General features: G+C 39.0%; 2 protein-coding genes across 3 annotated transcripts in view; one reads left to right on the top strand and one right to left on the bottom strand.

Annotated features, from left to right (window-relative positions):
* LOC125768766 (gamma-aminobutyric acid receptor alpha-like) overlaps nt 1-24829 on the bottom strand; it is a 61693-nt gene that overhangs the window by 17363 nt on the left and 19501 nt on the right. The window contains exons 3-5 of one of the 2 annotated variants that reach the window (XM_049436849.1): nt 11025-11753; nt 9080-9147; nt 3081-3301 (exon numbers count right to left, since the gene is read on the bottom strand). In XM_049436849.1, the coding sequence (XP_049292806.1) occupies nt 3081-3301; nt 9080-9147; nt 11025-11271 (536 nt within the window). In that variant the 5' untranslated portion in view covers nt 11272-11753. Of the gene's footprint in view, nt 1-3080; nt 3302-9079; nt 9148-11024; nt 12953-24829 lie in introns of those variants that run through there. The other variant, XM_049436850.1, reaches the window with a different exon arrangement.
* LOC125772087 (endocuticle structural glycoprotein ABD-4-like) lies at nt 4914-5819 on the top strand. Its single transcript, XM_049443444.1, has 3 exons — nt 4914-5098; nt 5324-5466; nt 5561-5819. Exons 1-3 carry the CDS (start codon nt 5081-5083, stop codon nt 5817-5819), a joined length of 420 nt encoding a protein of 139 aa, XP_049299401.1. The 5' UTR covers nt 4914-5080.

Below are 24829 nucleotides of genomic sequence, written 5' to 3'. Positions count from 1 at the left end.
ATCAGCGTTGCATAAAGCTCCATCGTTCTATGTTGCGGTGAGAGTCACAATATGTTGCACCACACATGTGGCTTAAATTCAAACAGAACAGACACACACACGCTTCAAATCTAACACAAAGTTAATGAACCATACGCAAACGCTGTTGCAGTTGCAGATCGACCCGTAACCTTTTACCGACCGATCAAACTTTATGATTATTTATGAAGCGCTATTGCCATTCGAACCGTGATTTGCAAAACCACGAGCCGGAGCCTCCAACTAGGAGCCGGATTCAAACCGATGCGAGCGGACCAACTTTCTCAAACAATCGATTTCATTTCGTGTGCTCTTTTCAATTTCAACACTGCTTCTGCTATAGTGTTCGCCATAATGCCCCGAGGGCAATAGCGCGTGTCAAAAGTAACTAGCACTGGTGACTCCTTGTTGCGTTCTTACTGCGATACAAAACTACGAGTTCCGATAGTTCCGAGCTGTACGGGATGACCGACATAAGTCCCACTGGTGCCATAGTTCGGGAGACGATTTGTCTAGCACCGTTTTTCACACCTACCCCCTTCACAGCAAATGCTCAAACAAAACACCACAGCCAACCATCCCGCCAGGAAAGTTTACCGATTATTGATGAATTCCGATCCGCACTTCGACAGCGGGCAAACAAACGCCCGGAGTGAATTTGATTGGGTTTGCGTTTGGCGTTCGGTAGCCAGTTTACCAGGCTTTCCTTTTCCGTCGTTTGTTCATGGTTTTTTTTACTTCTTCTATGTCATCTATTGGCTAACAGTTCCGTACACTCCATCGGTGTGTGTACGCAAACACTAGCTGAAGCGTTTCGATGATCGGCGGTTTCGATACACCAACTCGGGATGCTGTTGCTCGTTTTAAGAGGATCCGGATTCAAGCGTAAGTAAGCGATCATTTAACCAATGTGAAATGACCACCATCGACAACATGCAAATCAGTATTATGTTTTTGAAAGGGGGAAACTCACTTATCAGTCGTGAAAATTCCTGTTTATGCGTCTTTAACTTGTAAAAAGCAACTAAAGTCGTACAAATTGCATAGCATTAGGCGTTTTAAGTTCCATATTGCATACTTTGAAGTGACAAATTGAAAGCTCCTAGATGTATGCAATGAAGTTAATAAATTGTATTACTTTCTTTTCTAGTATTCTTCGTTTTCTTTTCTTTTTCTTTCTCCTATTGTACACCACTTCAAGTGCGGCAATTAACCGAAAAAATAAATTACTTACTGATTTGTTAAATATATCCACTTTTACAAATATTCCATTTCCCCATTCCCGATTTGTCTCGATTTGTGAAATCGTCGTATGATTGTTGGAGAAACGTTCTTATTGCGATCTTTCACTCAATCGACCTCGAAAGGTTGTTGCGTTACCACTAACACACTTCAACACTGATCAAATATTGCTTCTCTATTTGCCTTATCACTTCTGCGGACAGCGTACAGCCACTGCTGATGCTCTTTTCTATTCCTATCACGATTTCTTCCATCTCCTCTATCTACTTTTCGATTAGCTCCCAAGTGTATCGGGACACCCGTCTCTTGCCAACCCAAAATATCCTACCGCTAGATGATGAGCTTTTCGTTGTTTTCTTCCTATCATTCGAATATCCTGTACAAGTTTGCAGATTTTTTTTTTGTTTCAATTTTTTACCCCTCCTGTGTTGCTCACACTTTTTCACATTTTGCCATTTTTACGCGTTTCGGATATCGCGCAAGTGCATTAATAGAAATCCGAAACGATGAAAGTGCGTACCCGGCTTTCGCTGTTGATGTTCTTCCACCTTCGCCACTTCATACCCGACACCCTAGCCGGCCAGAAGGAAAAATGAAATACACGAAACGGACGAGAGTCAATTAATGGAAAACTGATGGGTTTTCCCGTTGACACTTGCGATGATGGTAGCGTTTGTCGTTCGACCGCGTCCGTCGATACGTCGAGATAGGAAGCTTTGACAAGTGAAAAACCAAGCACAGCCTCGTGTCGAAATGTTTTCCACCCGTGCCACTCGTACGGCGGGAAAAAAGCTCTCAGAAATTTGTTCTTTCGGTACAGGCTCGAATAAAGCCGGGAACGAAAGAAAGATGAAAGAGAACTAAACGTTAGCTTCCGTCGTTTGTATCGCTAATTGACGAAACACGAATATTGGTTGTGATATTTCATCCGGCTTACTGTTGTTCATAATGGTCCTACCAAAAAGTTTGGTTATTCTTGATCGTAAAAAAATATAAATTGAATCAATCACCGCTCGACTGTATGGTGATAATGCTAATAGATTATGATTGTCTATTAATAAGATTAATACTGTAAAATTAATAACCAATGAACGTTTAACGTGTGTTTTACATTCAAAATTTTCCTTTTCCAGTAGCCGGATAGTCAGTCCTTGCTTCGGGGGGATACGGTCCGGGTGGGATTTGATGCACGATTCTGTCGTGTGGAATTGGCACCGTTTATCACACACACCACATACCAGAAAAATACAATACCAGAAACTACGACTTTGTATTATAAAAAATCACATAAAAAACAATACAGTTTGGCTCATTGAAAGAAGCGCCGGCTTTGTTAAGCATCTTTTGCTTAACTTTGGGGGTATTTTATATAAATGTGCCTCATCATAAACCCCCGAATATAATACAAGGCGAATGATATAATACCTACTTTCCCCGTCTTAAGAAGCTTTTTCTCCTTTCAATTAAAACAAAAGAAATTTCAACCAGACCATGCCCCATTAGTGCTTCCAAAACAATGATTCCTGCTGACAGGTTGATCAATTTCACTACCACACCAGCGCACGTTCGAAGTTCGGGTCAAGTGGAGAGAAAAATCTTCACACTTCATCAATTAGTACAACACTCAACAGCTGTGCGATTAGTTCAAACTGGTACCGGCAGGTAAATTAATAGCAATCCATTTGCCCTCAACGATACTCCCTTCCCATGCAAACGACGCTGGAAAGACTGGAGTGTGTGGTAAAGATTTTTCACTTTCCGTAGTGAACATTTCCACGTGCAACATACTGCCACGGAGTTTTGTTTCGGCGCTTACTTACCGGCTAGAGTAGAGTACACGTCCGTCCTGGTAGAGGCGCACGAACTTGTTCGGTGTCGTGATGGTATGCAGATAGCTTTGCTTGCCATTGTAGAAGTACGTATCCGGCTTCCAGATGCGCCCGAGCATGGAAATGCTGAGTGCTAACGTGTCCTGGGCACCGCTGAATGCTAACCGCCGATCGACCCACGACTGCCGGAAGTAGCAATCCATCGAGTATGTCTGTGAAAATAAAGAATGGAGGGAAAAATAAATCAGAAGAGCGACACATGCTGCAGCATTCTGAATGTACCACAGTTATTCGAAAGGATTGCGGTGAAAAATCTGAAAAACAACAATCGTTCGAAACGGTTGGTCAGTAATTCGTTCGATGGGAACACTTTTTGAAAATAATTTGAAGATGTTTTTCATCATTTACTGCTAAATCTTAAGACTCTTCTCGAACCTTAACGTATGATACTTCAATTTAATAAAATATAGTTATGCAACGAAGCACAGTCTAAACATCGTTCCCACAGGTTCCCACTGGTAACGATGTCATATTACAACCTCTGCCTGACCAACGAAATCACGCGACACCGCCACACCCCATCCGACATCAGACACGTCTGGCGATGCACAATTCTGCAACGCCTGCAACCAACAGAACAAATTCCATTACCCACAGTTCCGCACCGTCAGCAGTCTCCGTATCCGGCAAGCCCCAATTTAATGTTAGAATTAAGATTCATTCTGTTTTGTTCCATCATGAAATAAACAACTCATAAATATATATTTGAAGTATGTTTTATTTCTCTCCATGGCTTTTCGCTGAGTTTTAAGTGGGAGCGCCTAAAGGTATGCAATTGTTTTAATTGATATTTTCTAACCCCGTCACTACATGCTTAGCAATTGTCGCGTTTGCCAACGCGACAAACGTAGCTCAATTTTTCAAAAATATTTTGCGATTCTGGCGCGACTTCAAGGTTGTTTAACTTTTCTCGTGCAAGGTTGATTTACGTTTTTAATCGAACCGGTAGCGAGAGAGATTTATTTAAAAAATTACAGATTTTTTTTAATTTAAAGCATTATTTGAGTGAAAATAAACGTATTTCAACAAATTCGCATTAAAATACATCAATTTATAAATCAATTTATAAAATACATCAATTGCTAAATTTCCCAAAAAAAAGCTAAGGCTATTTTCAAATTTTTAGAATTTTTTATTTTTGCCAATTTGTTTCCATCTCGCTATGTTCTCCAGAGCAGCTAAAGATAGCAGGGTCCCCTTTAGAACGAACGTAAAGGAACGGAACGAACCTAGTAGGTTTTGAACGAAATTCTCATCACTACAATAGATATTGCCATAAAAAAAGAATTAGGACATGCATTTATAACTTCTTCACCAATATTCGGGGCAAATCCAAAATTCGGGGATCTTAACAACATATCTGTGATTTTCGGTAGGACTTTTGAAATATCGGTAGTTTCAGGGTGCTCGTCTGTGAATCGGTAGGCTTATCAAAAATCGGTAGAAATACAGATAAATCGATAGTTTTGGTCACACTGGTCCCGCGATACATGGCGCAGGTGTTTTGCACCTGCAAAAACAAAAAAAGATACAACAGAAGCAATTCATCCACGCGTGCGGGATAGAAGACATTATTGAAATGTAAACATCGTTCCCCGGCTGCTAATATTGTGTACTTCCGTGACGCAAACTTGCCCAAAAATGTTTGGAGATGGGATTACGGATGGCATCACTAGAGAGGGAAATCTAACCCAGCACAGCCAGGGTTTGGCGTTACTGTGTATATATAAAGACCTATCACTAGGGTCGTAGGATCGTATGCAGTGGATGTTTCACTTTCTGTGAAACAAGCAAGTGTGGTGTGTGTTCCGATCGTTCCGTGACTAGCAGGATCTTATTTCCGTATAGGATTTTCTGGTGATTTTTGGATAGAAACTCTGCCTAAGTGTGTTTGTACATTGTGTGAAATATTTTAAATAGGAAGGTGTTTGATGAAAATGAAGCTTTTGGTGAGTGTTGAACTTGTGGATTCTATTATTTTACTGTTGCATTACGTTGGATTACGTCACGTGTGTTATTAATTGAATTTTTCCAACAAATTCACTCGTGTGGAACGAGACAATAAGTCTGCATACGAGACAATACGAAACAATCGTTGCAAGCTGCAATGGTTGCATTATACAGTTTACGGCGAATACTCATGTATAACTTCATTCATCATTTTCTTCCTGCAGATCGTACTTGCACTGGTGGCATCTGCTTACGGGTACCCGCAGCATGAACGTCACGAGCATCTTGAACATCATGAAACAAGCACTTACATTCCTATCCTGAAGTACGACAAACAGCAAGACGAAGATGGCAGCTATAGAACTATGTAAGAAGAGTTACTAATTTAAAAAAAAACCCTTCCTATATACTTTATTATTCCTTACAATTTCTTCCTCGTTTTAAATTGTACCAAACAATAGCTACCAGACGGGTAATAATATCGTACACGAAGAGTCCGGCTATCTAAAGGATGCATCGGAAGATCACCCGAATGGTATGTTGGTCCAGCAACGTGCCTACTCGTACGCAGCACTGAACGGTGACGTCATAAAGGTGCAGTACACTGCCGATAAGAATGGGTTCCGTGTTGAGAGCGACAGCTTGCCCACACCACCCCCAGTGCCGCCAGCAATCCAAGAAGGATTGAAGGGGATCTACGAATTAAACGGCATCGTTTGATAAGCGGATTGCCATTCAGTAGATTTCCCGGACAAACATATCTAATATATTTAATTAGATAGTATAATATTAAAGCCACGCCAGGCTCGGACTGCAAAGCGCGTGCTGTGTGCTGCTGCAATGCTGCAAACGTCACGATATTCATGACAACACTTCTTAGCTGCCGACCGAATATCACGTTCATGACGAAGAAAGCAACCAACATTGACTGTGATTACACTAAATACTTCCCCAAAAAACGGAAATGTTATTGAGCTGATATTGGTTTGTTTTAATAAAAGTTTAGCAAAAGTTTACTTGCGCCCTTTGCTGAGTGCATTTCAGCACTCTGAAACACTTTTTTAAATTCTCCAAATTCTGCCTAATTCAGAGTTGTGGGATAAAGCTTGTTAAGAAGCTTTTGTTGTATTCGCAATCAAATTATGTAAAAACTAAATATAGTCATACTAACAATCCTTGTTATTGCCAGCCAAATCGACCAGTTCTGGCCGCCATTACAGAAAACTGTCATGGCGTCAAGTCGCGCTTCGAATAGCGATTTTTCGCTGAAAATACATGTTTAGCGACTTTTCGCAATTTTTTTTATATGTATTTTCGCAAATTTTTCTGAATCGCGTTCCCAAACGCGACATTTGCTAAGCGTTTAGTGACGGAGTAACAAGGATATAGAATCTATTGAATCGCTTGACTGAAGTGTAGCTAAATTGTTTTACAACTATTTAAGGATTGCATACACTTAGGCGTTAGGCATTATAAATTTAATTACTTTTTATGAGGGTCTATGATACCTTCAACTTGGTTTTTGGATACGTTTTGACTCCTAGCTTTCAATAGAAACAGTTCTGCATAAAAACCGCGTGTATTTTAGATTAGAATATTTTGCTAATGTCACTTTCAATCAGCTGCTCGAAAAATGTTAAAAGAAAAGAAATATCTAGTAGATTTGACTACGGAACGGCCATGTTTCCTTGGAAATATAAAAATTCCTTTTTATAAATTTTTATTTTAGAAGTAATTATTTGAAAATTATAAAAAAAATGCAAATTTCTCAAGAATTAAATTCTTGATCGTTGATCATTTAACATAGCGGTAGATCTAAACTATCGGGCAGATCCACCATCTAGTAACAATAAGTGGAATTTGCTGGATTATTTAACTGTCTAAAAAATTAAGCTTTCTAACTTGAACGATAGGTTTTTATCAACCAAATATAACTATGCATATATTCCTCTCTGCTACGCGAAAACGACAACAAAATTAAGCAAATTGCTCGATTTTTCTACGGTTATCTTGTTCCTGTAGATGCACAACATGCTATGAAACACATTTTCACTCTACAAATTGATAGATATTACCACAACAAACATGAAAAACTCAACCTGAAACGTCTCTTATCAATACACTATCAATCAAGAAATATGCTTTTGAAGTCATTGACAACGCGACATCCACAACAAAGGTAAGCGCTATCACTTTTGTGAAATATTCCTACATACAACGGCTTAAATCCAAAGCTCATCCTGCTTGGTCGGTTTACCTGAACTTGCACACAATAAACATGCGAGACAGACAGGCAGATGGTACGGTAGGTGCCAACCACACAGAAAAACAGCACAAATCAATATCTTCTCTTATACTGCACAAAGGAGGGAAAAAACCAACACGCCAAATCTGACCGTGTTGAACGATCCGACCGAGAACAGTTTGCCGCGACTTTCCGATAAACTCCTTTCACCTTCATCTTGAGCACTATATTAATAATCTTGCAAACATCGACTGGGTTACCTTTATAACCTCCAACACAACAATAAGGATGGTTTTCTTTTTTCACCTCACTTTTCACTGGATGCAAGGAGTGAGAATTTGGTGGATTGAGACGTTATGTTACACATTGTTGATTACAATGTGCTGTGCTTGGTAAGAACCTACCCTACACCGTGTGAAGGACTAAAGGGTTCTTTCTTCGTTTTCGGCTCTTCGCAAATGGTAGTGTATGTTACAATAAAAAGACGTAGAAAAGTAAAAAAAGCCTCAACTATGTGGCGAGTAAACTCTCAAAAGAAAGTTTTTTTCCGGCCACGAAACTTGCACCAAACTATGACGGCAACTATGCAGATGAAGGTTAGGTTGTTATTCGATTCTTAAACTTGTGCAACTTGGCTTTATGAGCCAATTTTTCATGTAGTCGAACTATCCGATGGCGTTAGGATTAATGCTTTCCGTTGCTTAGCGTGAAATGTTCAGCAAGCTCCAGTACAAAAGAACAGAAGGATAATGTCAAAGAAAACAAAATGGTGAAAATCATCAACATTAATCTTAAGCTAAAAATATACGAAAAATGTAAAAAAAGAAAAAAACATAATACGTCCTTAAAATATTGTAACAATCTTGTCTGAAGCAATGAGAGTCGTGCACAGAACGAGATGAACGGGAAACACGACACAAATAAGCAACTAAGTAAACAAATAAAGCACAGCATAACAAACGAAATCAGACCCATGAATGCTACAACCCTTTGGGAAGTATTTTAAAGTGGCACACGAACCTAGAACCACTGACCACAAACGCGAAAAGGTTCACACAGCCAAAAAACCCGACTTTTCCAAACCGATCCGGACCGAAGGGGTCGGTTAGACAGAAACTGCTTGTTCTACTAACAATCCTTTTTGTGTCTGATGCTTTCTACTATTTCTCAATTCCTCTTTCATGTGGTTTTTCCACCCCATTCCATGGCATATTCTTCTGGAACAACTTCAACCAGCCAACGGGCAATAGGACGACGCAAACGAATCGTTTAATCAACGCACGTTACACACGTCCATGCTAAATGCCGTAGGAAAACAGCATCATCATCGCTTTCATAGTCGGCGCGACCAGTTCGTTGCCCATTCACGTGCTGCAAAGTTTTCCTCATTTTCCACGAAAACCGAAAAACCGTTCATCATTCATTTTGGGCTGCCGTGTGTTTGTGTGTGTGTGTGTGTGTATTTGTAAGGACGATTACTTTTCCCTCGCTTGTTTGTTAGGACGTTTTCACCTTCATCATTGAGTGAATTTGTGTTTGCTTCTTGGTTCAATAACGACGTTGTTAGAATAGGAAGAAACAGAGGAGAAAAAAAACAAACAATCCTGACACAATTTTTGCCCGCACTCTTGAGAGACCAGCACCAGCGAACAACTTTCGTGGTCAATAAGTACCCCCCCGTGAAACGTATTCGCTGCTGCCCTATCGCGGCAATAAATGATCGGTTATCACTTACCATATCCACCTCGGAGATTGGCCCCATGCTGCGTACCATAATATCCACCTCGATGATTGCCGGCGGTCCTGTCGATCCGCATCCGTTGTGTCGCACGCCACAGTAAATCGATGGAAAGGTAGAAACGGAAACAGTCAAAACACAATATGATGAAAGTTAATAAGTCATTCATCTGCAACAGCTTATCGCGGTGAATGTGATGGCGCATCTACTTCCTTCCCTTTCCAAAGTGACGCACAGGTAACACAGCCATTTTGTGTCAGCAGCACGATACAAAGTTATATTGGCAGGATTACGATGCTTACGCCATGATCTGTACCAGAGCGAAAGAGAAGGCCCTTTTTCGGGGTGGCGATTGCGTTACTTTAGCGTTGTGATTGATTTGATCGGTTGTGAGGGAAACTAATTTGTAACTAATATACTTTTCCTTCACGGAGTTTGCCTGGAACAAGCTTTTGCTAATGACACAATTAATATTGCCAAGTAAATTAGTTGATCGTTGCTAAGTTTCCTGCCAGTGCTGACGTTCATTTAATCGAGTGTTCGATTTATGAACTGTTCGCTAGTTTTGGGAAGACGTCATATTTTGCATGATTTACTCTTCAACATTTTTCGTTTAGAGTTACATTTAAATTGAATGCTGTAAATATGTGTCCGAACTACTGAAAAGCAAAAATGAGAACGCCTAAAGGTATGCAATGTATTATGTGATTCGTCAACACTTGGCTGTAACATGGCGGTGACTTAAGGGATCATCAAAGAGATTTGTAATATTAATTACATAGTATTTAAAGAGATTGCGAAACAAAACCTAACCTATTATGGTGGAGAGAATTATACGGTTACTTCTTTTGCTAAACATTTTCCATAATTATACCTGCCTTACATAAACAAATTGCAAAAAATCACAAACAATTGTGAGTATATTATTTCTTTTGAAAGCTTAGTTACTAAAATTTAATTAATTCACTTTTGATTTATTCATTTCGGTTAGACATTTTCCTTAACTTTTTTTACCTTAGTCCGAGAACATACGGACAGAGGAATAATCCAAATATGATTTGAGACTAATTTTGTTTTGTTTTTACGTCAGTTTGAATGTTAAATACTTAAACAAATATTAAGAATAACTAAATAGAAGACATATGTGCATACTAAATTATAACAACGCAAGTGTGCCCTTAACTACTCGCCTGCGGTAGATCCGTTAGTACATACGCCTAAAGGTATGCAATTTACATTTTTTAAACCTGTTTTCCAGTGGCTAATGCATACCTTCAGGCGATGTACATTCGAAACTATTCCTAAAGAAATCATCTCGATGGAAATACCATACTTATGTGAAAAAGTTTGGTTATTTAATCTACATTAGATAAACCATTAACCATGAACTAATCGATGCATTTATATTTCGAAAACATCGTTTGCGCACGGATGACATTTTCAAACCGGAACAGAAATCATCATATGTATGGATGCTCGCACATCATTGCAAGTAAACGTAAATCATGTGTTTAGGTACCGCGTTCATTTCATTCCACCGTCAACGAACGAACCAGTCTCACCAGCATCCTCGTTAATGACAATCGTCAGTCAAGCGTGTGATTCAAACTCGGCGACCACCACCAACGGTAATGAATATTGATGGACGAAAAGCTCGGTTTTTGACGGTCGGTTTTCCGCGCGTAAATATTCTGTCGATTTTCTTTGTATCGTGCTGCGTGCGTTTGTATGGCTTTTGGCCGAAATCGGAATCGTTTTATCGTTCAGGCAGAAAACACCATTGATGAATTACGGTGTCCACCGTAGTTCCATCCACCATGGAACATGATTAACATTTTGATAGCATTTCCGCTAAATCTTTGCCCATGATCATCTTTACTCGCTACGGTTCGGGTTTTGTTTCCCCCAAAGGGAATGCACACTTTCCAATCGGAACGCTTACCTCCAAAGTCGGGTCGAATGCTATTGTCGTAGCCCCGTAGCAAGTTGTCCAACAGTTCCGATATGTTCGCATGGTTGTTGCGCTGGGTGAGCCGAATGGCACCGTGGACGGGACCGGCCGGAGCAAGAAAGTAGCAGGTCCCGATGCCGATCGCTATGTTGCTGAAGGACCCGAGGATGATGCGATTGATGGTGATGAATAAATTTGCTCCCACCAAACCGACAGCCGTCGTGTGCGCAACGGCCATGGTTGTTTGCGATCGGCCCAGCAAACGACGTTGAGCCGCCGTTTCTGCCGTACCGTCGCGTTATCCTTAATCAATCTTTTGTCCGTACCGATGGTACCGATGGTGGTTGCCGTGTGGACACTGTGGAGTGTCCGTTCCTTAACACGTGGGACGCCTTTGGTCGGAAAAGAATATTGGTTTTTCGGGTAGTGCCCTGCCCGCACAAAAAAACTCGAATTAGTTCCCTCTTCGACACGATCGCATTCTGAGCTCTTGGTTTATTCACAAGTCACCAGGAACAACAACACAATCTGCATCATTTGTTCGGTTGGAAATTCACGCGAGCCTGTTGTGGATGCAATCTGGACGCACAGCTTTCGCTTGCAGCACAGTAACCCACATTCGGTTTACCACCATGAACCGAATAAACGATTGATCAGAAACAGTTCGATTGCATCCTGCCTTCATTCATCCTGCGCGGGAACTGGTGTACTGGTGTTGCCCTGAAAAGGAACAAAGAGAAAATACATTCATAAGCAGATGAAGAGGCGAGCGAAGGCAAAAAAACAATCGTGTACATCGACAAAACGGCTCCTCAACAAGGAACATCCGCACGCGAACGACACACAGAGATAAAGGATGAAAGTTGAAAGGGTTGTTAGTGGTTTTGTGGTGAGCTGACGTTCTCAGCCCTTCAGGGAAGGAACGAACGGCGTAAAGGCGTTCAACTAAGGTACACTTTTTCTGCCACCGTTTGATGGGCTTCCGGACGTTTTTTTTTTTCTTCTGCACAGGCTGCCATTTTTCACCCTTCTTTCATGGCCGTTTTTTTGTGCCACTACAGTGGCAAACCTCGCACAAAGTTTTAAACCCATCGGTCCACCAAACCGGTCGGTGGTCATCGGCGTAGAATGTAGAATATGACCTGAAGCACCCTGAGGGATGCTTTCAGCTTACATTACAATGAACTTGATGCTGGCGAATTTGTCTACTCCCGGCATACAGCGAGTGTCCTAAATGCCTTACCACACTTCCAGCTCACATTTGCCAACCTGAACCTGGGCTGCCACAACAATCGTAAAGGTGTGAGCGCAAAACGGAGGTAGAATAGACCTAAAAACCATAAGCGAGTGACTTTCCATGGTCCATGGTTCGGCAAACAAACATTTCGAAACCAAAGCAGCAACGAACGAAAAAAAAATACAAACCCCACAGAACAGTTCGCTCAGAAGGCGAATTCATAGTTAGTGAGCAAATACACGTGCCATACTGGACGACGCGCGCTCATAAGCGACGTATTTCATGCGCTAAGATTTATGCTTTTTCTGATACGCCGCTCGGTTGCATAGTTTAACACTTTTGCTACATTAAATATCTCGTGCCGGGTTTTGCAAGGGTGAAGCACTCGAAATGGAACAAGTTTTTGGCCAACTTGTCTTCTCCCGATTCTATGATTATGTTTTGTCGTTGGTTCTTCGCTCTTCTGTTTGTATGTAAACTTTTTTTTGCCGCTGTTTTATTACTATCTCCTGCCGCTCGGTAACTTTGTTTGTCAAATGAAAAGTTTCCTGATGGAAAGTCTGATGCTTTGAGGTACACTTTTTCTAATGTGTTTTATTTTTTTTTAAAGTTGTTGACAAACATTTACATGTGAGTAAGTTTTGTGAATTTGAATGGGCAAGAGCACAACAAGAACAAACCAGAAGCAGGCAAAATACATTTCAATTAAGCTGTTAATGTAATGTTGTATGTTTTTTTCTCCTTAGCTTTCTTCTTTATTCTAAGTGACCGAATTTTTATTTTAATATCAGGAATAACAATACAATACATACAAAATCATGACAATTTAATGCTAAAATCATTGAAATGTTCATTTTATTTAAATGTTTATTTAAATTTCTTTTTATTTTTATGAAATATTTATTTAATTGTTTTATTCAATCCATATATGTATCCACAGAATTTAAAAAATGAACAACTCTTTCTTAAGCTTACCAATTTGACAGAAATTGTCGGAAATCGTAGACTTGCCATAAAATGCCTTAAAGTAAATCATTCTTTAGAAAATCTGTTACAAAAAGGTGGCTATTTACTCTAAGGTTTGGGCAAGTGACGAAAATGGGATCAGTCGATCTAACTCAGTTATTTCCTTAAGAAATGTATACTTTGCATTGCAAAACGAAATATTTCATATGAAGTTAGAGAATTTTGGAATTTAGTATTTGTGAGACTTGCTGATCTGAAATCTTTGTTGGGAATTTTTTGTTCACGAAACACACACAGAAATAGCGAATTAACGCATCAACAATAAAGATATTCCAAAAACTAATTTAACACTCTGCTTCCTTCCGTCCAGAGTCTGCGGTACGATCTTCCCAGAATTCATAGGCTGAACAAGTATTCTCTTGAACTTTTTTCTTTTTGAAGATGAACCTCCACGACAAACATCAAGATCGTGATCCTCCCATTCGTAGTACACTACGTAGGAAGTAGGAAGTTTGTCTGTCTAAAAAATCCTTGGTGGGACAAACCACTGTACAAGGTCATTCTGGTTGATTTCTTTCTTGACGGTTGGTCACATTGCATTATTACTACTTTATTCTGCTAAAAATACTGATTAAATCTTAGAAGTTGATGAATGATTTCTTATTACCGATTACCGATTGTCGACTCTAAATCTTTAGAATACCCAAGAAATGCAACTTATTCTATAAAAATTCCTTAGAAGAAAATCAGTCCAAGTCATGACTCTTTTGTAAGCGCTGTGGAACACGTGACCTGCAGATTATCACGAATTGAAGGGAAAAATGCGTTCATCAGTCGTAAAATTATCAACAGACTTATTCATGTCTAATATTTCAAACATTTAAGATATATTTGAATACTTCAGATAATTAACTTATAGCGTAAACTTACTTCCATACAACTGTAGACTAAATTAACTTCCAAATGTACTCATTAGATTACTTGATGCAACGAAAATAAATACTTAAAACCCTCAGAGCTGTAGACAGACGGTAAAACTCTAATTTGACATAATCATATAATAGCGAAATAAAATCTGCTTGTTACACCCGGATTAGTAAACCAAATTCCCAACGCTGAACCCATCATTTCATAAATCCCGCATACTTTTCACAGCTCACATTATATAGTACCTTAACTTTTGGGTAAAATTTGCGGTTTAGCAATTCTAAACAAATTTTAGACAGACAGAAAAAAACCCCACACGTGTTACCTTCAGGTGGCTTTGCGGTAATTCGCTTTACACCCGGCAGCGGCTTTTCCGACATCGCTTAAACAACGCCAATTTCTTTCGCGCCAAGAAACAACGGATCCCTCCGGCTGACGGATTGTTTTTCTCGCGCAAATAAATACGCAAAGAGGATTTACGGCTTATTACCGTTGGGCACGGTTTCGTCCTGCGGCGAGAGCGATATTTATGATTATCGTTTTATTGCTCAAGGGGCAGTTCAAAATGGCCAGACTCACGGGTAAAGCTTTCATAATCATATTTACAATGTGATTATCACGTTTCAAAGTGTTTTAAAATCATTAAAACAAAAAATATACCTGTAAGAAATAAATTTTAATATGTAACATATGTTATTAAGTTTACAAAATGAATTCTTTAAAAAAGAATTATTTGATTTTAACTGGTAACAGACATTTTTACTACAATCAAAATTTAATACAAAATAAGTCGGAAAAAACTCACACATTACTTTAGATTTACTGCACACGATAGGAGCGATTAACTTCAATTCATTAAACTGCCACTTTCTACTACACATACATGCCACTTCAGAGCATCGGAGGAAACAATGCCATCGACATTATTGCCATTGCCACAGAAATGCCGAAAAAAAACCCATAAAAGCTCATATGCAATTTTCTCACTCCCCTTATCTACGATCGCTTTCTCCCCATCACCATTCCAGTTCCTTCACACAATTTTTAGTCTTATCATACGGCTTTAAATCATGTCGACGATGGGTTAAAAATGAGAAGAAGAAAAAAATGATGGAAGCAATCGTTCCCCTGAAGTGGTGGCATAATTGAGCATGGCATTAAAATCACCGCAAGGGGCTATAAAATGCTTTCTTCGTCTTTTTTCTTTTATTTTCTTTTATCCTTTTTGAATTAAAATTTCCACACAATCCCAATGCCGGAGTGGGAGCGCAAAGGGTAACCAACAATCTATGTCAAAGCGACATAGACTTTGCCTCAAAACCACATAACCAACACCGAGTAACCGGGTCTGTGCCGGGATTCAATTACATTTTGCGATCGCATCTACCAGAAGAGGATCACAAAACGGGGGGCGATAACAGAATTATGATGCTTTATTGTTTCCAGACGGTTTTTTCCGTTCCGTTTCGCTTCTTTTTTTTGCATTCCTTCTCGCATTTTCCCACTCTAACGTACAGGAACTTTGTTTAGCAAAGTAAAATGGGTGATTCTTTTCGCTAAGTTTGAAGAGTACGTCTTGCATGACAAATGCCGCCCCGAAAAACCAAACCCCATTTTGAGAGAGGTTCTATTTTCAGGGAATGGCGTTTGGTTTGGTTTATTCGCTTCTCGCATCCCATTCCCGGCTGAAGGTCAATTGAGCTACAATACAACGCTTCATCGCAATGTTTGGGACCTTTACACTACTTAAAATTTATACTCACACACACACACACAATTGGTTGCTAGAAGCTCGGAAGCAATCACTCAACCCATCTTTAAGCGTCGACCGAAAAACGATTAAGCTATTCTAAGAACGAACGAGTAAGCAGACAGCGCTAAGCAAAAGAAAGCGAAACACATCTTGCGACTTGATTAGAGTTTGTTGATTCCCTGCCAGCACAACATAATCAAAGAAGGCCTGCTTCAAGGGTATGACAAACATCCTCCACCGTACGGCTGTATCGCAAAAGCTACCCCGAAATGGAAAGGATCCGGAGATCCTGTTTGCACGACTTCAATCCTTCCTTAAGCGAGCTGCCTCAAGAAATTCGTTCCGAAAGCATGTAAGCGCATCGGTGAAGTCTCAGTTTCTTCGTTCTGCTCTAGCGAGCAAATACTTTCACCCTTCCCCATCCACCAGATAGTTTGTTGGACTATCTCCCACCGCTTCATTACCTCCAAAGGCCCCTAGGAATGGTGGAAACGCTATTATAGGCTCGTCTATCGGATACCTTGTGACGAACAGCCCAAAACCACTTGTTTGTGCACGCGTTTACATCGCGCTGGTATGGCCGATGCGGGAAAAGCAACACTCGGTTCACAGTTTTCCAAGAATCAGCGGCCTCAGTATCAGCGGCGATGTCTATCCCGTCGACGGGATGTCAGGAATTCTGGATTGGAATGTGCTATGGTTCAGTACACTGATGGAACGGTCCAAAACACTTCCACGAGTGATATACAGAGAGAGAGAGAGAGAGAGAGAGAGAGAGAGAAATAGTGAGGGAGGAGAGTGCTAAAGAGGTCCTTGTCGAGGGTCAACGGTGGAAAAACTACTTTCCCCAATAAAAGAACAAGAACGCATCAGGAAGACTGACCAAAGGCGAAATGAAGGGATGGGAGCTTGAACGAAAAGAAACAGCTCAGAACCGGCGCTTGTCAAAGTTTGTCGAGGAAAGGAAAGGATTTTGCTCCTGAAGCATCACAAGTTTGATGGGCATGGATGCTATTCGTTGCAGGCAGAAATGTGTTTTTAAATTGTTTTTCCTATCCACCCAAAAGGTTTCTTGGATTAACATTTCTCTTATTAATGTTTTGATTTGTGTGTTTATAAATGTTTTCTCATACCTATTATTTTTTTTCCCAAAAGGTTCTTGGATTAACATTTCTCTTATTAATGTTTTGATTTGTGTGTTTATAAATGTTTTCTCATACCTATTATTTTTTTTCCTTTTTTATTGTATTTTAAATTCTCAATTTATTCAAATATTTATTATTGTTTTTCTGTGTTATTGGTAATATTGTTAACAAACATGTACCTCTTATACATAATAAAGAGTTTTACCTCTGATGTGTGTTTTTATAATGCTTTTTCAGGTATGTTCAAGTGTTAAACCAAGTGTTGTTTTACTTTCCATTTTTTTTTTTGTTTCAATGTTGCTTTTGTTCTTCCGATTTTTTTTGGCTGTCAATATTTAATTGTTTTTTACATTGTTTTATAATTTATGTTTAGATTTGATGAATCTTGAAGACATTAGAAAATGTTTCACAAATTTATATATTGTTTTTAATTCTTCAAACATAATTTCAAAATTTTATTTTTTCTATTCTCATAAAATTTGTATTGTAATGATTAATTGTTATGTTCGTCTTTCTAAAACAGTGCAGAAACGCAAAATCTATAGCTTTTTTTCAATTAATTGTTATGTTCCTCTTTCTAAAACAGTGCAGAAACAGAAAATCCATAGCATACATGTATACATCGTTTCTACACCAAGGCAAAAGTACTCAATCGGGCAGACTGCCTGCGAAAGTATCAACAAAATACGGTGACACTTAATGAACTTATCGACTTCCGATCGCAAGCGCTTTACCCTCAAATTCTGCGACTACTTTCGTTCGTCCATTGCCTCTGTCCATCTATTCCAACATGAATCGGCTTTCGGCACAACTCCTCACTCACCCAATACCCTCCGAACTCAATCGAGAATCGATCCTTCTAATCAATCGTTCCTTCAGTCGGTACTGCGACTGGTTCTTCCATACCAAAGCAACCTCCAGGGACAACGTAACATCCTCGTCTGTGGGTAGCAGGCAACAACAAAAACAAAAAACCTTAAGAAATTTATCTTGTTATCCATCATTTCCTTAGCACGCTTGTTTTGCTTTTATTTGACGGTCTAGGGGACCGCCTCCGCCCAACCTCTATGCACTTCCCAACCGAGGGTGAGTGTTGTTCGTGCGAAATCTTTTCCAACGGCGTCATGTTCCAACCGAACATGGGGTGCCTCGGATGCTCGCAGAAATTGTCAACGATTTTTGATCCATCGGTTCCGAACCCCATCCGTTCTGTCAGTGCTTCCCTTTTGACAAATCGTCTGCTCAAATATTGACTGCGCGGCTCCATCAGACCGCTTGACGCACGGATTGGCAAAGGACACCCCAGCACTGGCTCTATCGCTTCACTGCATTTCCGGTATTTATTGCATTTCGCCTGTAAAGCCTCACGTCCCACGTCCGCACGGCGTGTTCGTACGAGTTGTGTTCCAGGATATTTGAGCAACCACTAACACTGCTGATCGGAATTACGTTTTCTCTTGTGTGGGCGCTCGATGCCAACCGGAGCGGCGGAAATCGAAACCAACGCTTGGTACTTATGGGAGTACGGGACACATTCCGGACGTGCGCGTGAAAGTTGAAGCGGTTGAATCGATTAGATGGCTTGCTTACCAGAGTGTATGGCACAAGCATCGAAGATTGGAACAAGCGGCACTTTTCTGCGTCTTATGCAATGCACATACACACCGATTGATGTGTGTGATTTTTCATCAACTTACGCAAATTGTGCGATGCAGACTTACGCGATCGATGTAAACGGATGTATTGTAATGCAATTACGAAAGTGATTTCTAATCATGCTGAACACAATCGGGGACGGGTTGACGTACCGATTAAAAAGCACATGTACGTTGAGTGTGTTTGCTTGTTTTCTTTTACCACGTTTTCAGTTTGGACTCATTGGACTCATGATACAAATTTACCTAAAACCATTAACATTTTTTTCGTTAATTAACTGTATGCTTGAACTAATTTTATATCGAAACCATATGTAAATAAATAACAAAAATGTTGAATACATCTTTAACGTCTAAATGTCGCAATCATTATCAAACTAAATAAGTACCAAATGTGTAAATTCAGTGCACTATTTTTCAAAACTGTTTCCTGTAACAGCATGGATCAAGTTATTAGAAATGTTATTAAATTTTTATATCAATTAATAAGAAATGAAGCTATAATCAATTAATAAGAAAATAAGTAAAGTAAAATAACGAGTATCCCTAAGTTCGTTAAATAATTTACAAAACGAATATTTAAACATTAATAATAATAAAACCAATGAAAAACATTATCAACCTTTTGAAAAACGTAGATAACAACTATTTGTAAATGCTTTCATAAATTTGTTAAACACTAAAGAAAATTATTGCAAGTATTTTTTGTGAAACAGAACAAAACGGTGAAATGTAAAATATCAATAGAGATGAAATTTATTTAAAAAAAGTTAATTTATAAATATTAACAAAACCCAATAATTTGAGAAGAGAGAAAAAAACTGAAAAAAACGTGAAAAAAGAAGTAAAAAGAAATCCAATAAAAGCATAATAAACCAGTAATAAAATATTTTAAATTCAAATAAAAAAAAAAACAAGATAAACTGGATTGATTGGTTACGTAAATAAAATATGTAACAAAAAAAAGACATAGTTGAGTATAATATCTACACATTATAAAAAAGTAAAACATGCAATGAAGATTGAAAAAAAAATTTGTTGATAAACTTAAGAGATGTTTAGGAATCCGTTTCATTCTGTTGTAAACTAATTTTGTTTCTAAATTTCTGTTTTCTAGAATTCATTCAAATACTTATAGTTTGATATACCTTTGCATATGCTAAAGCAGTTCTGACAAGACGTCAGCTGTCAAATTTTACAATTAGTATACCAACTTCTATCATTAAACATGAACTTGTTAGCTCTGTTTACAACAAACACAATACTTGTATTAAGTGTACTCTACACAGAGCTGCATTTCTGATTTTTCTGATTAACTGTTTCATATTTCTAATTCATAATCATAATCAATTTCCAATTTGGAGCAGTATGACCATATTCTCTTCAGCGCTTTTTGCCTAGTTGGGCCAATAAATTCCTCCAATTTCGATTCTTTTTTGCACAGTAAAAACACTTCCTGCTGATTGACATTTTTCACCGTTGAAGTGATCTGCAAATATAGTGGAAGTAAAATTCACAAACCCCTCTGTACTCATTCAGTTTCGTGTTCCACCGAACCACTGCAAGTCGTGAGTCCTAGTGTTCCAATAACTAACACAACGCACCACCATCGACAAACGCTGTCACCTCGCTGGCTGCTTAAGTGGTCTGCTGTGGTACGGGTTCGGGTTTCGTTTCAGCACTCGTGTGCCCGCTTTGCAGCGATGACCCCTTTGACAGCAGCGGAAGATGAAATCACCGTTCATAGACTTGAGGTGAAATTGAGGTTAGACGAGCGGGACTTCAACGCGATTTCCTGTGCTCCATTTACATGTGGTAGATGGTTGGGGAACAGAAAGTTCATCGATCCGCTGCATGCCGAGGCAATGAATGTGAGGCCAATGTGGGAAGCTGCTCGCTGGAGATCATTTGCCTTGTCGTGATTGTTCCGATGAACGAGGGAGGAAGGAGAAAAAAAACGAAATATAAAACGTCGATAAGACACTGCCAGCACGTTGTTGCCCCGTCTTAAGCTGCCTTTCATTAGCACATAACGAGAAGTACTCTTCGCCCTTCTCGTGACCCGAAGGCAGGGTTGGACAACTCATTCCTTTCAACCGCCGGATTCGAAAGCAACTGAATTCCGGGCCGTGGGCAACATTCTTGCTCAAAGTTCTTCCAACACACACACACAGCAGTGGCAAGCAGTGAGCAGTTGTTCGGTTAGCATCTGTTGCTGCGGTACTGAGGCCACCTCCGTATCACGATAGTACGAAGCACAAATCGCAGATAATGGAGCATGGGAAAAGTGCATGGGAGGTATGACTCCTCTTTTTCCGTAGTACTCTTCCGTTGACTTCCAATATCTCAATGCCGTCCCATTCCCCGGGCTGCCAGGAAGCGGTTGGAAGGGTTTCGAAAGAAAAGAAGATGGGAGGTCACGATAAAATCGTTATGTGATTTTCATGTGACATTACGGATCGCAATGGACAGGTGGTTTGACGGTGATGACGATGGTGATGATAATGGCACGATGACGGTTGGTTGCGGTACGTTGGTCGATGGCACAGATTAGCCAGACGCCTGGCAGGATAACTAATGATGCTGGATTTTTCCCGTCGAATTCTTCCAAGCGAATTTCCACAAACACCCATCTTACCATCTATCCCACGTTTGCCACCACCCCTTCCAAGGCCTGCCGATAGTGAACAAAGTTTGCGATAGGGCTCGAACTGCCGTGGGCAATTATCTGATCTGTTCCCGGCAGCACGAAACCCAATAACTTTAACTGACGTGACTCCTCGTATAACCCTGCAGACCCCTGGCGTTCGTTCGGTGAACCGTATTAAAGCTCTGCACTGACACTCTTTATTTTCTCCCCACGTTTATCCGAGGTCGAGTACCGGAACACTTTTGCTAATGTGCCCCATCTCTCATCACTCGGAATGCTGTTCTGTGCGAGAAGAACATTGATGGGTGTTCGATAAAGATGATTATGATGAAGATGGTGCTAAACTGACCTTCGTATTGTTGTGTTGCATTGTGTTTTACGATATGCTCGAGTTACGATGACCTCCCGATCGATCAACAGTGTTTGCACTTAACCGGTTGAAGTGACGAAACTGAGCACAGGCGCATAAAGATTTGATCGAACAAAATCATAACCCTGTTTTATCGACTATTGTACCCTGAAAGAGAGCTACTTATAGAATGTTTTACTGCAAGAAATGAAATCGATGCCAAATTTCTCATATGATCAAAATATTATTTGTGAATAATTGTTCAAAAAGCTACACATAATTACTACACATGGAACAATATAAACAAGTTTTATTTATATTGTATTTTTTAAATGTTTTCTAACAAGCAAGTTTTAAGTAAGTAAGAAAGTAAGTAAGTAAGTAAGTAAGTAAGTAAGTAAGTAAGTAAGTAAGTAAGTAAGTAAGTAAGTAAGTAAGTAAGTAAGTAAGTAAGTAAGTAAGTAAGTAAGTAAGTAAGTAAGTAAGTAAGTAAGTAAGTAAGTAAGTAAGTAAGTAAGTAAGTAAGTAAGTAAGTAAGTAAGTAAGTAAGTAAGTAAGTAAGTAAGTAAGTAAGTAAGTAAGTAAGTAAGTAAGTAAGTAAGTAAGTAAGTAAGTAAGTAAGTAAGTAAGTAAGTAAGTAAGTAAGTAAGTAAGTAAGTAAGTAAGTAAGTAAGTAAGTAAGTAAGTAAGTAAGTAAGTAAACTTCATTTTTGTGTCATTAAAAATCTGTAGAAAGAAAACTACAATATAAACAATTTAACAAATATTTTTACTTGAAAGTACATGCAAATTAGCTTAAAAATATGATGTGAATATAAAAAAAATATACTAAAGCTACGTTAAGTGCCATGCTTCCAGCAACTCAACCAAATCGGGCAGTGATTCGAGTCTATGCGCCTGCCAGGTATGCAATACAATTGCACCTAATACTTAAATGTCGCTGGACCTTTAAGGCATTCAGCCGATACATTCAATCAGTATCTCTTATTAACATGATCAAGATGCAGAATAACAATTCGCAAATCTTAAACAAATATCCAAATCTTCGAAAAATCGAAATACAATCAAGTTTCTTTGAGATATAACAATAACCAAATACAAAAGAAATAAATATTTAAAACTTTTAAGACTTATAAGAACAAATAATACTAATGAATATAAATGTAGATAAACATGTGCCTGAAAATGCCGAATTCCTCAAGATATATGTAATGAGTCGCGCCAAATAATAACGATGTACTTCATTAGTTTATAAACATACAAACTAAATTAATTTCAGTTGGTATTTAAGTACACATTTTTTACAAAAAATACTGTAATTTGTAAAAAAGCTGTTTACAAGTATTAAAAAAAGCAGCTCGTTATGTCGCAATTACACTCAACATAAGGTACATGGCTTATCCGGGATAGCGAGCAGCAAAGTTTATCCACTTATTAACGTGTGGTAATGAAGTGTACGATCCAAGCCTTGCGTTAGATTACTGTATTAAATTTTACAAGGCTTGATTTTACACTTCGCTACAGAAACCGTCATCAAAAATATTTTGTTTCAACCGCTTCTCGATAATGATGCGAACGTCCTTACCTCTACAGTGAACCAAACATTACTTTTCTCTGACTTTTACCTCGTACAGATGGTGTACCAATTAAAAGTATGAAATGTTTCACCTCGTGTACCATTTTACCCGACTGGCACAGGTGTAGGCCCACAAACCTACAAGAGGGAAACACTCTTTTATGGCTACGTTACCTTGTCAACGGTTTATGTGTTTTTGAACAGCTAAATTATTCACATTTCATCATTAATGAGTTAAAAGGAGCGGAAATCGATGGCTGTGAAATAATCAAAGTTTAGAAGAGGTGTGTCAGTTTTTTTTTTTTTGCTACACTTGACTGTTTTATAAAATTATTTACAAATCAGAGAGGGCTCATTTTAATTTTACGCACAGACTACCGGTTTGGTCGGATCGAACTTTATTCCACCATTTACAATGCATTCCCAGCTCAAGCACACTTCAGCGGAAATGGGTTACGGTCGAGCATTACCATACGCGGAGCAGTAAAAAGCATCCAGTCTATTCCAAAACCGAAAATAATCACACCACTCAAAGCTGGACTCGTGCATCCCGAAGGCGACGACTTCTCGTTCGAAGCCACAAATCCGTCATCTCATCAGAATTGTACCCAAATCGTTCGCAGCAAAATGGAAATGATAACATTAATGTTTTATGTATTTTTGGCATCATGCACAGCTCGTCTCCCGGGAGCGTTTGTAGGTTTTTTTTTATTGCCGTTTTTTCCCTTTGACACCGTCCAAATGACCGGAAACCGTCTGGATCGCCATATTGACATCGGAAGAAACGAACGCGAAACACTTTCACCATCACACGGACAAACTCGGGTGTTTCGCATTAGAATAAATATATGTGTACGAACGCCCTCTTTCTGTTGTGTACTTAACCTTAGTTGAATTTCAATAGCAAAAGGAAAAAGAGAGTTTTTTCTCTTCAATTTTCCTCACGAACGGTGGGAGGTTCAAATTGCGGCACAACATATGCTTTTTCTGGTATCGCTCGATGGAGAGCCCTTTTATGTTTTGTGATTTGTTGTGAAGACAATCTGCTAGTGGAGCAGAAATGTTAAACATCAACATGGTGAAAAGCAAATAAAACGCGTCTGTGATGTAATTGTGTCAGTTTCAAAGTATTTGTGAACGCCCTTTAGTTTGTCTTTTCGAAAAGATGTTCAACATCTGATCGGATTGTTTTTCTTTACAGAATGTTTAGTTTAACACAAGAAGTACGAAACAATTCTATCTTATTGTACTGTAGGTTACTTTAAATACAATTGCGAATAGCTCGATTATATTTTAAGCTTTTTCGAAGTTAAAATAAATGTGTTAAAGCCATTCAACAATTGATATAGAATGATTTAACCTTAATAATTAAGAAAACGTGAGAGATAGAGATGGGCAAAACGGTTCTTTTCAGTTTCAAATATTATTTTACAACCAATATAGCAACCAGCAACTGGCGCCTTTTTCGTCTTAAACTATAAAATTGACAAATTTTCTTAATAGCATTATTTTAACAAATTAAAAAAAATACTTCCGCG

The sequence above is a fragment of the Anopheles funestus genome, chromosome 3RL (genome assembly GCF_943734845.2).
Source record: "Anopheles funestus chromosome 3RL, idAnoFuneDA-416_04, whole genome shotgun sequence".
Lineage (NCBI taxonomy): Eukaryota > Metazoa > Arthropoda > Insecta > Diptera > Culicidae > Anopheles > Anopheles funestus.
The sequence above is the reverse complement of the archived record's forward strand: the minus strand, read 5'-3'. Positions and strand labels throughout refer to the sequence as shown.

Coding starts and splice junctions, on each gene's coding strand:
- LOC125772087 (XM_049443444.1), top strand. Junction 5,467..5,560: donor GATGGCAGCTATAGAACTAT/GTAAGAAGAGTT, acceptor ACCAAACAATAG/CTACCAGACGGGTAATAATA.